The 14,835-nt window shown below is 43.0% G+C and overlaps 1 protein-coding gene across 2 annotated transcripts in view; it reads right to left on the reverse strand.

Annotated features, from left to right (window-relative positions):
- DSC2 (desmocollin 2) overlaps nucleotides 1-14,564 on the reverse strand; it is a 42,832-nt gene extending 28,268 nt beyond the window's left edge. For both annotated transcript variants that reach the window (XM_062201501.1, XM_062201502.1), the window contains exons 1-4: nucleotides 14,063-14,564; nucleotides 5,613-5,697; nucleotides 3,660-3,859; nucleotides 2,605-2,724 (exon numbers count right to left, since the gene is read on the reverse strand). In XM_062201501.1, the coding sequence (XP_062057485.1) occupies nucleotides 2,605-2,724; nucleotides 3,660-3,859; nucleotides 5,613-5,697; nucleotides 14,063-14,131 (474 nt within the window). In that variant the 5' untranslated portion in view covers nucleotides 14,132-14,564. The remainder of the gene's footprint in view (nucleotides 1-2,604; nucleotides 2,725-3,659; nucleotides 3,860-5,612; nucleotides 5,698-14,062) is intronic.
- Nucleotides 14,565-14,835: the final 271 nt, after the last annotated feature.

Here is a 14,835-nt window from a genome sequence, read left to right on the forward strand (position 1 = left end):
GCCAGGAGCCAGGAGCTTCTTCTGGTCTCCCATGCAGATGCAGTGGCCCAAGCACTTGGGCCATCTTCTACTGCTTTCCCAGGCCACAGCAGAGAGCTGGACTGAAAGAGAAGCAGCTGGGACTAGAATCGGCGCTTATATGGGATGCCACCCCACAGGCAGAGGATTAACCCACTGCGCCACATTGCCAGCCCCTGCCACCTTAGTTTTCTTGAATAAGTAAAGAATACATACAGGAGGCAGGCGACGCAGCTCAATAGGCTAATCCTCCGCCTAGCGGCTCCAGCACACCAGGTTCTAGTCCCGGTCGGGGCGCCAGATTCTGTCCCGGTTGCCCCTCTTTCAGGCCAGCTCTCTGCTATGGCCCGGGAGTGCAGTGCAGGATGGCCCAAGTCCTTGGGCCTTGCACCCACATGGGAGACCAGGAGAAGCACCTGGCTCCTGGCTTCAGATCAGTGCAGCGCGCCGGCCACAGTGGCCATTGGAAGGTGAACCAACGGCAAAGGAAGACCTTTCTCTCTGTCTCTCTCTCTTTCACTGTCCACTCTGCCTGTAAAAAAAAAAAAAAAAAAAAAAAGAATACACACAGGCTGAATGTACCTATGTGGACTGTACCTATGTGGACCAAGTATTTATGACTTTTCCTGTCTTAGAAAATGAAGTATTTTGAGCATAAAAATATTATTCTGTTGTCCAGTTTTTTAGATTGAGTTTTAATTACCTGCACATAATATTTAAGACACTGAGTTTAAAAGTACTAGCTGCAGGGTCAAAACTTAGAGTAGAAGCTGGCATTGTGGTATAGCGGGTAAAGCTGCCGCCGGCATCCCATATGGGCACCACTTGGAGTCCTAACTGCTCCACTTCCAATCCAGCTCCCTGTTAATGCGCCTGGGAAAGCAGTAGAAGATGGTCCAAGTGATTGGGCTCCTGCACTCACATGGGAGACCCAGATGAAGCACCTGACTCCTGGCTTTGGCTTGGACCAGCCCCGGAAGATGCAGCTATCTAGGGAGTGAACCATCAGATAGAAGATCTTTTCTTCTCTACCTATAACTCTATCACATTAAAAAAGTTATTTAAAATTTAAAAATTATGATTTTTATTACTTTATTACTTTATTTATTTATATTACTTCTCAGCATCTTCTTTATCACAAGAGCCAAGTGAAAAAATATATATATGAGAAAACAAAAACTGAAAAATACCCTGGCTAGGATGATATTCTGGTCCTTGATTCAAAAAGCAATTTTTTTCCCAAGCTGTTTTCATTCTCTCAGTAAGATCTTTTTTATATAACAGAATTTATGTAGTTATTTATTTGTTTGAAGGAAGAGTAACAAGCAGAGAAATCGAGAGGCGAGAGCTCCTATCCAGTGGTACATTTCCCAAATGTCCACAACTGCAGAGGCTGGTCCAGGCCAAAGTCAGAAGCCAGGAATTCTACTGGGGTTTCCCACATGGGCGGCAGAAACCCAAACACTGTGCCTACGTTCTGCTACCTCCCAGGTGCATCAGCCAGAAGGTGGATTGGAAGTAGAGGTAGGACCTGATCCCAGACATTCCAATATAGGATACAGGTGTTGGGGGCTGCTGCTCCATGATGCCTGCCACAGTAAGATCCTGACCCTCTTCATACCAATATTAATAGAATAATTAATAGAATAGAAAAACAAGTTTTTCTCAACTTTAATAGGATCTTCTCTCAACTGCATTAAAATTGTTGGTAGGGTATAAAGGAGAATTCTACAACCATTTCAGGAACTGAGGGAAAAGAAAGTCAAGTCATAGATTAAATGGCCATAGCCACTGACAATGGGAGACAAAGAAGTTTAACAGGATTGCCTCTAAAACTTCAAAAAAAGGAGAAAGAGAAAAGGTGGATGCAGTGGGATGTAAGAAGTGGACTCAGTGGGTCAACGCTGAGGCATAGTAGGCTAAGCCTCTGCCTCAGTGCTGGCATCCCACATGAGCGTCGGTTGGTGTCCCAGCTGCTCCTCTTCTGATCCAGCTCTCAGTTATTGGCCTAGGAAAATGTAGAAGATGCTCCAAGTCTTCGGACACCTGCACCCGCATGGGAGACTCGGAAGAAGCTCCTAGCTCCAGGCTTCAGATTGGTCCAGCGCTGTCCGTTGAGACTATTTGGGGAGTGAACCAGCAGATGGAAGACCTCTCAGTCTCTGTCTCTCCCTCTCTCATTCTGTAACTCTACTTCTCAAATAAATAAATAAAATCTTAAAAAAAAAAAAAGAAGTGGACTCAGGAATAAGCAATAGAGGTGTATGTGCCTTTCTCTCTGTGGCACTTGGCTTTTTATCCATTATTATGGGAGATATTGTGGGATTCCTCATGCTATGTGCAGACTGTAATACTCCTGTTAGTAGAAAGATTCATTAAGGAAATGCATTGGAGAATGCTGGATAAGTTTTACAGTTGTATAAATGGCCTTTGTATGAATAAAGCAACACAAAAAAGTGTTATGCAGATACAAATATATAATAGACATGCCCATTCACTCATATATTCATAAACAACTATGTTTCAAAAACTGTATATTCAGTACCAAAATTCTGAAGATAAAAACAGAAGGAAAGTAAATCGTACCTGCTGAAGGAATAGGGGGAAAGGACCCAAAGCATTCTCTTGCATTGAACAAGGGATGGGAGCCCATCTTCTCTTGGTACGTCGCAGAACTTTTTCTTTAGAAAGCGTTTGGTTAGGTACCTCAATTTAGAAGACAGAAGAAAAAATTAAAATCAATGACTATTTTATTCTCAAACAGTGAACTCTGATACATCTTTCTCCCTGTGTGAGGCTTGGCAAGGGGCCATATAACACCATGGAAATGCTTGATACCAAAGTAAACATCAACATGGCAAAAAAGATGATGCAGAAACAGCCCCTGTAACTGTCATTGTAACATCCTCTTGAGAAAGTAACTTGGTGGAAATATGGAAGAAAGAGAAATGGAATGAGAAGCTGAGAAGCAAAACTTAACAAAGAAAATCAGAGCTGCCACATTGCCATGCAAAAGCATGGGAGGAGAGATACGCCAAGAAAATAACCTTCTAAACAAAGCACAAGCATCTTCCACTCACCAACTAGGCAGAGCCAGGGAACCAACAGAGATCTGTGCCAGAATGAGGAGAGAAACATAGTGATAACTCTCAAACTACTACAATGAGGAATGGCCAGTGGTTGACCAGAAATCACTTTGGTTTGGGGTGTTAAAATACAATAAGCATGTGCATGATCTAAACCTCCACCTATAATACAGTCATCTATTTTCTAAAACTACAAAGCATACTAAAAGGCATGAGAATAAAGTCTTTATCCAAAGAGACAGTTTCAAAACTTGGTTGTTGGAAATCCATTCTATGGTAAAGAACAACAGATGCTTTTGCATGTCTAATCTCAAATTCTTATACTGTAGTTTATCCCAGCTTCTCCTTTATTGTCTCAAATGAAAAGGAATGATAAAGTTTAATAACCTATGTTGCACAACTCTCTTCTATTTAAATACTATGAAGTTGTCTCATGAGTTTCATTCTTCTTTAAACCAGCTATACTATACCCCTCTGATTTTACATCTTCCTTGGTAATGCTACTTACACCTGAAGAAAACATTATTATACTTTCTTTTATATAGTTGTGTATACCTCTGTTCGATCTTCCAAAAGGACAAATATTTCCTTCTCTTCCTGGTTTTCAGTGTTGGAAAGCAATATGGTAAAACTTCTCTTCTCCGGGGACAAAATAATAGCATTTGTTGTAAAGACTGAACCATCTTTTAAAACTTGGAAATCAGGATCACTTGAATGAATTAGACTTGGAAATTTAACACACTCCTTAAGGTTAACTGTAAAAAATATACATAGCAAGACATAGTAAAACAGCATTCTTTTTTTAAAAAAAAAAATCTATATATATAGGGAGAATTGAAAATTAATTACAATGACACTTGTAAATTTTACCTTTTAAAAGGACAAGTAAGACTATATGGTTAATTAAGTTGTGCTTAAACATAAATATCATTTCTAATGCACAATTCACATCCTTTTAAGTTTATATTTATTTATTTATTTGAAAGGCACAGTGACAGATAAAGGGAAAGAGGAAGGAGGGATTTGGGGGGAAGGAAGAGAGAGAGACAGAGAGAGAAAGAGATCTTCCATTTGCTAGTTCATTCACCCAAATGCTCACAACAGTCAGGACTAGGCCAGGCTCTAGTCAGGAGCCAGAAACTCCATCCAGGTCTTCCATGTACGCAGATGGGACCCAAAGACTTGAGCCATCACCTGCTGCCTCCCAGGGTATGCATTAGCTGGAAGCTGGATGGGAAGTAGAGGCAGGACTAGATCCCAGACACTCTAATGTGGGATGCAAGTTTCCCAAGCAGCGACCTAACCAGCTGTGCCACAGCATGTACCCTCCATTTCACATGATTTTAAAGAAGACATTTGTCCTGAAATAAAAGCATGTGAACTACAGTGTTTGAGTATTTAGACCAACATGGAAACATTTCCTTATCAAATGAAACTCATACTGGAGTAACACATAAGAACATCTGAAATAAGGTGAACAGAATCTATCAAATTAAAAGAGGCAGCTATTAAATTAAAAAATACAAAACATTTTATGTCATAAAATAATCACCCTATGAAGATACTTCAGGAAGTTCATGGAAATGCATATTATGAAAAAGCTATGCATAAATTTCAAAACAAAATTTGCACCAAAATTAACTTATCTTTTAATTCTATTTTCCCCAAAGCATTTGAATTACCCTCATATTCTGTGTTTTCATTGGTTTCATATTCTCTTACACATTTAAGTTATGTAAAACCAATTAACTGCTTAAAAACCATGTTTAAAGGGTGTGCAGAGCATTGTGGTGCAGTGGGTTAAGCTGCTTCTTGGAACGTCCATAGTGTATGTGAGTGCCTAGCTTGAGTTCCAGCTGCTCTGCTTTTGATCCAGCTTCTAGCTAATGCATGTCAGAAGGGAGCAGCAGATGACTCAGTTACTAGTGTCCCTGTCACCCATATGGTAGACCTGGAGGAATGCTGGCTCCTGCCTTTGGCCTTGTCTAGCCCTCTCTGTTGCAGGCATTTGGGAAGCGAGCCAGTGGGTGGAAAATGGAAGCCCCCCACACACACCTCTCACTCCTCTCTCCATCCCGTTCTCTCTCTCTCTCTCTCTCCCTGTCACTCTGCCTTTCAAATAAATGAATAAATAATTCTTTTAAAAATTAAAAAAAACAATAAGCAGTAAGATGCCAATTGTTTTAGGATGAACATTCCAAAACAATATCTTTAAAATTCAAGAAACAATTTTAATGTTATTTCTCAATTTTGTAGGAACATGTACACTTATATCACATATATTTTATTCCTCATCTAACATAAATGCTAATAATTATTCAAGTTAAACTGTCTTATCATTGGGGTTTTTCAAGAACAATATTTCTTTCATTGTGATGACACAGTACAATTGATACATACTGTATTAATTTTAACTATTAGTCCCAATACAGTTACCATTCTTTAAAAAAGCTAATTTTAATAGATCATACCAAAGTAGGATGTATTATATATTCTGTAGTTTCTCACCTCTACCGATAAATTTTTCAGCATCTAGTTTAGAGGGAACATGTAGGGTCACTTTTTTGCATGCATCACAGGCAAGTGTTAATACCTAGAAAAAAGTCAAATGAATACTATGAATTAAAAGGTCCTTTTAATGTTGCTCTAGCATATATAAATTATAAATGTTAATATAACATATAAATGTAAATATGATGTAGGATATAATATTTATACAGATACTAATTTTATAGTAAGTAAATATAGTTGATTGGTTAATAAAATGTTAATTAAAATATAAGCCAATACATGTAATTAATAATAATTGATAACAAGTACATTTACATAATAACCAAAATAAAATGCATACTGGAGTAAGAAATTAGAAAAATATTACATCGAGAAAAAGAGTAAAATGATAAACTAAGAGTCATAGCTTCCAACTTCACAAAGGGTGTACATTCAGAGAATGACATGTTTTTTGGGTCTTTGTTTGCTATCATGAAAAATGGATCTGGAGCCAGCGCTGTGGTATAGTGAGTAAAGCCACAGCCTGCAGTGCCGGCATCCCATATGGGTGCCAGTTCGAGTCCCGGCTGCTCCACTTATGATTCAGCTCTATGCTATAGCCTGGGAAAGCAGTGGAAGATGGCCCCGGTCCTTGGGCCTCTGCACCCACGTGGGAGACCCGAAAGAAGTTCCTGGCTCCTGGCTTCGGATCAGCACAGCTCCAGTAGTTGTGCCCAGTTGGGGATGGAAGATGTTTCTCTCTCTCTCTCTCTCTTTCTGCCTCTTATTTGACAAGTAGAATTACAGATAGAGAGAGAGAGAGAAAGAGACAGAGAGAAAGGTCTTCCTTCGGTTGGTTCACTCCCCAAATGGCCACTACGGCCGACACTGAATGATCCGAAGCCAGGAGCCAGGTGCTTCATCCTGGTCTCCCATGCAGGTGCAGGGCCAAAGCACTTGGGCCATCCTCCACTGCACTCCAGGGCCACAGCAGAAAGCTGGACTAGAACCCAGCGCCCATATGGGATGTCTGTCGGTGCTGCAGGCAGAGGATTAACCAAGTGAGCCATGGCATTGACCCCTCAATCAACTTATAAATGACTATAAACTATAGTTACCACATCAAAAATATCTTTAAAAAACTCAATGCATTTAAATGGAAGCATTAACATATTGCCATGAATTTGGAGAGTATGCATGTATTATGCTCCACAAACAAGCCCATAACATTGAAAGATAAACTTACTTTTGAAAAATTTTCATAAATGAAAATTACAGTCTTAGAAAAGAGTTTGCTTAAAATTTTTACATGAGTTCATGAGTTATAGTAAACCAATCCAACGCCATGTACTTAAGCATTAGAATTTAATTCTGTTCCATCTGAAACTTCTCAATGGATGCTTCTAAAAGATTCACATTTTTTTTCTATAATTTTGCAAATGTGTTTTGTCAAAAGCAAGATAACTAACTAGCATTACAGTGCTACAAAGTTCCATAAACATAAATTATAATCATTAAAGTTTGGATGAGTATTTTTATTTCCTAGTATATTAAGGCAACTTGAGTTCTGCAATTTAAATTATGTGTGAAGAATAAAGTAAGGCAGAAACTGTGTTCCATTTGGAAGTTAGAGACAGTTACAATGAAGATGGCCGGCACTGCAGCTCACTTCGCTAATCCTCCACCTGCGGCACTGGCACCCCGGGTTCTAGTCCCGGTTGGGGTGCCAGATTCTGTCCCAGTTGCCCCTCTTCCAGGCCAGCTCTCTGCTGTGGCCTGGGAAGGCAGTGGAGGATGGCCCAAGTGCTTGGGCCCTGCACCCGTGTGGGAGACCAGGAGGAAGCACCTGGCTCCTGGCTTTGGATCGGTGCAGTGCGCCGGCTGTGGCAGCCATTTCGGGGTGAACCAAAGGAAGGAAGACCTTTCTCTCTGTCTTTCTCTCTCACTGTCTAACTCTGCCTGTCAAAAAAAAAAAAAAAAAAGGAAGAAAAAAAAAGAAAAGAAAATGAAGAGACTGTGTGTGAACTGGAAATTAAAAGATAAGAAGAATTTTCACTGGTTGCAGAGTCGAGACAGAATAAGAGTAGAATCAGATGATCTTGAGAATTTCAGCTCAAGGTAAAAGAACAAATCCAATTATTCCTTCAGCAAATTCAAGGCTATAGCAGTGATCAGAGTGAAGTCCTTGCTCTCATGAAGACTGCATTATGAGAGACAAAAAATAAAGTCACAGCGCCAAGGCAGAGAGAGAGAACTACTATGAGAAAAAAGCAGACAGAGAGGGTGACAAAGGAATACCAGAAACCCAAATGATGTGAATAAGCAAACCACTCAATTCCCTAACAGGCAAAAACAAGCCTTGGCCTTGGAAGGGGGCTTCCCCTGGTGTGCTGGAGGAAGGACAAGAAGGGGCCACGGTAGTGAGTACAGGGAGGGGAGAGTAACGGAAGATGAGGAATACAAACGCCGTATCCGTTAGGTCTAAAAGGTCATGGCAAGGAGTCCATGTTTGTTCTGCACACAGAGAAGCGATGGCAGGTTCAGAGGCAGTGAAGTGGCATAACCTGATACCGTATTTTCTGCAAGCTGTGTGAAAAACAGGCTGCAAAGAAGCAAGAGTGGAAGCCAGCAGACTAGCTGGTGTCTACAGTAGGAACCTAAAAAAGGGATGATGGTGATTTAGACTAAGGAAATAATGGGGGAAGATGAGGAATATCCAAATTAAGACAATTCTTCAGATAACAGTATCTTGGGCATCCATTCATTTGTGTACTCAACAAATAGTTTTTGGATTTCTACTGTGTACAGATACAGAGCAGTAAACATAATCCTTATGAAACACTCAATCCAAGGGTAAGATATATTTATAATTTCAATGTAGTAGGACAAATGCAATGATTGGCAAGTATGGGGAGCTATGAGATAGCAGGAGGAACTATGCTCATCTGTGAGCCAGGTGACGTCATCTAAGTATGACAATAATTTCACCACGATAACAGGAGGCAGAGCTTAAATTCCAAGCATAGGAACAACACATGTGACAGCCTGGGGATGACACAGACCTGAAAAAAGAAACCTGGAATGGGTGACATGGGTAGCTTGAGAAAGAAGAGGTTTAAAATGGACTCAGATAAGTAAGTGTGGGACAGATTCCGAATGGCATCAACAAAGTATGTGGATTTCTTTCCTTCAAGACAGTAAGAAACCAGTGATTTGTTTTAAGTAAATAAATTACATAGGCAACTTCATATTTGAATATGATAAGCCTGAGTGATGTGGAGAATGGATCAGGGGAAACAACTTTCCTTTCCAGTAATGACCACCAGGGAAAATCAGAAAATGCCATGCCACAATTAACTGAAAATGACAAATAATATATATTTTAAACATCCTACACCATCAAAGAGCTATCAAAATAGCAAAGAATTGCCAGAGAAAAACTCAAGCTAAGGCTGGAACACAGAGTAGTAAGAGGATCCCAGAAATGAGTTCTGACTTGCAAAGATTTGCCTCTGATCTTTTACCTCAATAGAGAAAAGGAGTGAAATCAAAGTATGTGGCCCACCTAAAATCTAAGATCCTTTCCACATTAATCTGGAACCCTAATGTTACACCCCCATAACAGGGTTAAGCCAGAGGTGAATCTGTGATTCACAATCACATCATTTTCTTAGCCTAGAAACATTAAGCATGAATTAAAGCAGATATGGCATGCCATTACCACCACAGATACCAAAAGGCACATGACCAAATTCAATAGCCTCCCTTATTAGTTAAGGCTCAAAAATCCTATTAATGAGTACTTCTGCAATATGACTTTTGTATACCGTAATCACAACATCAAAGGGAAAGCACTAGAAGCAGCTCCTCTAACTTAAAAAACAAGATGTGTTTTCCAAGGTCACCTTATGTAGTTTACATTAGGTTGAAGACGTATTAGGTAAGAGGAAGATATTAAATGCATATCAATTGCAAAGCAAAAGGAAAAAAAAAACTATATTTACTTAGAACCCCCAATAAAATTACCATAAAACAGTAAGAGTCCAATAAAGTAGAAATAATAATATATAAAAATCACTAGTCTTCATATCAATGAACAAAACCATTTTCAAAGCAATAAAAAGAATGCCAAATTTAAGAGGAACTATGCCAAACCTATTGAAGAAAAACCTGAAAACGTTTTTCAAGGACTAAAAATAGACTTGTAACAAATAAGAAAGGAAAAGGTACACTATTTTGGATATTTCAGAATATTCAGAAAATTCATAACAATAAGAGAAATTGATTTCAGCGATAGTGGAGCAATTTACAAAGTGACATACATTTGTCAATTCTAAGTTACATTAAAATTTTTATGAGCCAAATAAAAATCCCAACAAAATGTTTTTTAGGCCGGCGTCATGGCTCACTTGGCTAATCCTCTGCCTGCGGCACCGGCACCCCAGGTTCTGGCCCCGGTTGGGGCGCCGGATTCTGTCCTGGTTGCTCCTCTTCCAGTCCAGCTCTCTGCTGGAAGGCAGTGGAGGATGGCCCAAGTGCTTGGGCCCTGCACCCGCGTGGGAGACCGGGAGGAGGCGCCTGGCTCCTGGCTTTGGATCTGCGCAGCGCCAGCCATAGCGGCCATTTGGGGGGTGAACCAGCGGAAATGGAAGACCTTTCTCTCTGTCTCTCTCTCTCACTAACTCTGCCTGTCAAAAAATAATAAAAAAAATGTTTTTTAGCAATAAACAAGTTGATTCAAAAGGCTATGAGAAGAAATTTTAGAACGAATATACAGAAAAGTTATGAAAAAGAAATGAAGAGTTATTAGTCTTAGCAGGTTTTAAAATCTTCTATAAAGTCTCAATAATTAAAACAATATAGCATCAATATATAAATAGGCTAGAGATGCATTAATTGGAAAGGAAGAAGTAAAACTATTTCTATTTCCATTTAATATGACGCCATATAGTCCATAAAGATTTTGTTCCACCCATCAATTATTTATGAACATTTCTGTTTATCCACATTCTTGCCTACTCAGCATGGTGTCCAACCATTGGATGTTTGCCATCTCCTCAGGCTGAAATGACATTTCACTGTGGTTTTTAATGCATCTTTCCTTCTGATGAATGACGGTAACTTATTCCTTATATTGTAAAAGGCATTTTATGACTTTATGGCAGTTTTTCATGGCCATAATCCCAGTGAACTTTTTCCTCTTGATTTATAAGTAGTCTTTAGATATTACATTAGCCTTTTAAAATATAATCTGTCAACATTCTTATCAGTTACATTTTGATATTGCTTTTTATGTTTTTGCTTGGCTTGTTTTGTTACCACAGAGAACTACATACATATTCATTTATGTAATTTATTTTTTATAAATTGGCCATTGAAATCTGACTAATAGGCTTTCTTGATTCCTAATCTAGTAATAATCCATCAGGTTTTCCTCTATTATATATATGGTATCACATTTTACACTTAGATCTTATATCTATTTACAATTTTCCATGGTATTCTGCATTAGGTATAGATTCAATATTATATTTTGCAAAATACTGCCTTGTTCAAGGTCATTATTATATAATGTCTTACACTAATAAATAAATCTTTAACGATGTGATGGGTCACCTGCCATTCCTATCTAATCATATACAACCTTTATGGAAGGAGGGGTGCTATCTACCAAAACTACCCAGCCATTGACACATTTATTTGTCAATTCCACTTCCGGTAATAAATTCTACTGATATACCTGTCCATACAAGAAATTATATATATTTAAGTTTACTGACTATGACAGTATTTGTGACACAAGTAAAATGATCTACCAGGTATTTTTAATGCAGACTCAATGGCATTTAATGGTCAACTGGGGAGGAGAGCAGTGAGGAAAGAAACGTAAACTACCAGACTTCATATTTGAGGGACAGGTGTATAGTGGTGTCATGTACTGAAAAATAGGACACTAAAAGAAAAAATATTTAGAACATAATAAATGTTGTGCCGCACACATAGGAGGTAACGATATAAAAGGACCTACTGTTCAATAATAGCATCTAAACTCACATTAGAAATTGAAGATTTATTGCATCTGTGTAGTAGTTTAAGCAATGAAGAGGATGAAACGACCTGAGAAATGGCTATACATTGCAAGGGTCAAGACTTAGAAAAGAGTCCCAAGGTAAACCAGCATTAAAGAGAAAGAAAATCAGTCAAATTCAAAGAAGCAGAAAATAGAACAGTGTTTGCCAGATATGCCGGGGGAGGGAGAAAACAGGAGCTGCTGTCCAACAGGTATAAAGCTTCAGTAATGCAAGATGAAAAAGCTGCGGAGATAGGCTACACAACACAGTGCTTATAGTGAACGATGCTGTACTAAACACTTAAAAATGTGCTAGGAGGATAGAGCTCACATTTTGTATGCCATTTGTAATACAATGTGAAAAAAGATGAAGAAAAAGAAAACTAGATGGGGAATCAAATTCAAAATATTCAGAAAGTTCATAACAACAAGAGGAACTGAATTCAGGAATAATGGTGCAATTTACAAAGTGCGATTGTACAAAGAATGAAAAATGGCATTGGGATTTGGTAAAGGAAATCCTTGGTGACCTGAGGGAGACACGAGTCATTAGGGGTTCCGGGAGAAGGCAGCACTCAGGTGCGGGAGACCTGTAATGAGGTGAGGCAATATTAGGAAGCAGGGAGAAACTGATTTATGGAATGATGAAGGATCCCTTGGGTGTATGGGAAAGAGGTAACGTAAAGGCTACCCCACCCTCGGAGTCACTCTTAGTTAATATAATACACTTGGATAGTCTTTACACATTTCTCACTCTGAGGCTCACAACCACAACCACAACCACCACCAGCCGCTGGCTGCACAGGCCAGAGCCACACAGCAACTGGGGATATTCAGTTTCCTGTTAGCAAGGTGCATGCACAAATACAGACTAGAGCCACAGAGCAACTGGGGGCTTCCCACTAAGTCTCTGGCTAGCCAGGCCCAGCGCGCCTCTGCTCTCTACCTGCCTCCCGGACTCTCAAACTCTGAGGCCCAGGAAGTCGAAGAATCACGCACATTTGCCTTTCTGGGAGGACACGCAGCAGGTGTACACAGATCAATGAGATTCACGCCCTTTCCTTCCAAGAATATGGGCCGATGATTTAGAAAGAGAAGGCAGCTTTCTAAGAACCTAACCATAATTCTTAGTCACCCCAACATATTTGTGGCCGTTATTTGCTCCGTTCTCAGTTTCCTCAACAATAAAATGTTAACTGCCCCGTACTTGGCTGGCGCCTTGCCTGCTATGAATCTGACCTGAAAATGAACGGCTTGGGAAGGGCGCGCTAATAATGGTGACGACGGCAATGTCGTGACTTTAGAAAGGTAGGAGAGGGGACAGTCTGGAGTGTTCCGACCCCGGATCCCCACCGGCCCAAAGGCTCCTCGGGCTGCCGTTCGCGAGTTCCTCCCCTTGTCCCCCGGAGCTGAACCCGCGCCAGCGCCGGAGGCTCCACGGACAAGGGCGCTGTGGGGGCTGAACACCCATTTCTCTATTCCCAGAAGACCCGGGAAATCCCATCTGGGCCACCTTTGATCCCCACGCCGGGCCCACCCCCAGGCTTTCCCCCACAACGGAGTCCCGCGCCTACAGCCTTTCCCAGCGAGATCCGGCCTTTTCCGCTCGGGAGGGGGCTGCCTCGCCCCGAAGACCACCCATTTGGTTCCCAGATCCTGGGAGGGGCCGTCGCTGTGGCGCTCCTTAAAGTGGGAAAGAAGCTGGGGCAGGGGACAGCGTAGGGGCTGGGGTCGCAGAAAAATCCAGAAACCTCCAGGGGCAGGCAAGAAGTCAGGACCTGGAAGACCCCTCCCCTCCAAAGATGTCGGGGACGGTAGCCCCATACCCCAACAATGGAAACTACTCAGAGGGTCACCTACGGCCCGCCCACCTCCGGACTTTAGAAGCCGAGTGGAATTCCCCTCCCCCATTCCTTGAACCTTCTCACCCCCAGATCCATCCATCAAGGCACACCAGGATAAATCCTACGAAAGCTTGTGCGCAAGGACCCCCGCTTTCGGTCCTGTCCGCCCCGCGGCGCCCCCTCCCCGTGCCCGGAGCCCAGAAGAGGTGGAGGTGGGCGAAAGTTGTCCGCCAGCCCCAGCGAGGGGCGCGGAGGAGCAGCCGGGCGCACCCAGCTCCCCGGCGCGCGTACCCAGAGGCCACGGTTTTGGACGCGCGTCCGCCGCCCGCGCACGTTGTATCTGCGGAGACACCCGCCGAGCTCTCCCCTTGGGGCCGCGACCGTCGGCCTGGGCGCCCCCACCTCACCCCCACAACTGAGGCTCCTGAACCCCGGGCTTGGCCCGCCACTGCCCCCACCCCCAAGCCTGCGCCCTCAGCTGCTCCCCTCTCCCCCCCACCCCGCGATCGGGCGCACTCGGTGCCCTGAGCAGGTGGCCCCACGGCGGCGCTCACCGTGAGGGTCAGCAGGAGCTGCCCGCAGAGGACTCCGCTCCGGGAGCCCGCGGGTCGTGCTGCCGCCATGGAGCCGGTTCGGGAGCAGGTCGCCGGCCGGGGCACCCGGAGGCCAGCCGGGGCGGAAGGCCGCGGCCGGGGAGCAGGCTGGGCCCGCGGCGCCGCAGGAGTGCGAGGCCGAGGAGGTGGAGCGCGCGGAGAGGCGCTTTTCTTCTCTTTCTCTTTCTCTGAAGCGCCTGCCGCTCACCCAAGGGGCTTTTCCTCTGGCCGAGGGTGGGGCTCAGGCGCGTCCCAAGACACCGACGAGCCCCTCCTAGCTGTTTTCTTAAGACTCCATTTCTTCACAGGGCGACAGGTGGAAACTCCCTCTCGCCGCCACCCTTCTCCCCGCGCTAGGTGTTTCTCACCGGCGGACGCCACCTATATGCCCCATCTCCCCCGCCCCGGTGTCCGCCAGGCAGGCCCAGCCGCTGGCCCTGCCCCGAAGAAGCCCTGACTGTACTAAGACTCACCCCGGAGCGCCGGCCGCCGGCCCCGCCCAGGCCGCAACCCGACGCAGGCTGAGGTCCCTGCCCTGGGGCCAGTGACAGATCCGGGACAACCCGCCCAGAGCTGTGGAGGCTGCGTTTTCCGTCCCAGCTGCCTAGGGTCCACTCGGTAGAAGGCTGATTTTACACACTCTCCACTGGGTAACGTGTCCTAGAGACATCTGAATACAGTTCGCACAACTTCTTTTTATTATTTTCTTTAAAGTCTTCTCTTTTTTAGGAATG

The sequence above is a fragment of the Lepus europaeus genome, chromosome 9 (genome assembly GCF_033115175.1).
Source record: "Lepus europaeus isolate LE1 chromosome 9, mLepTim1.pri, whole genome shotgun sequence".
NCBI lineage: Eukaryota > Metazoa > Chordata > Mammalia > Lagomorpha > Leporidae > Lepus > Lepus europaeus.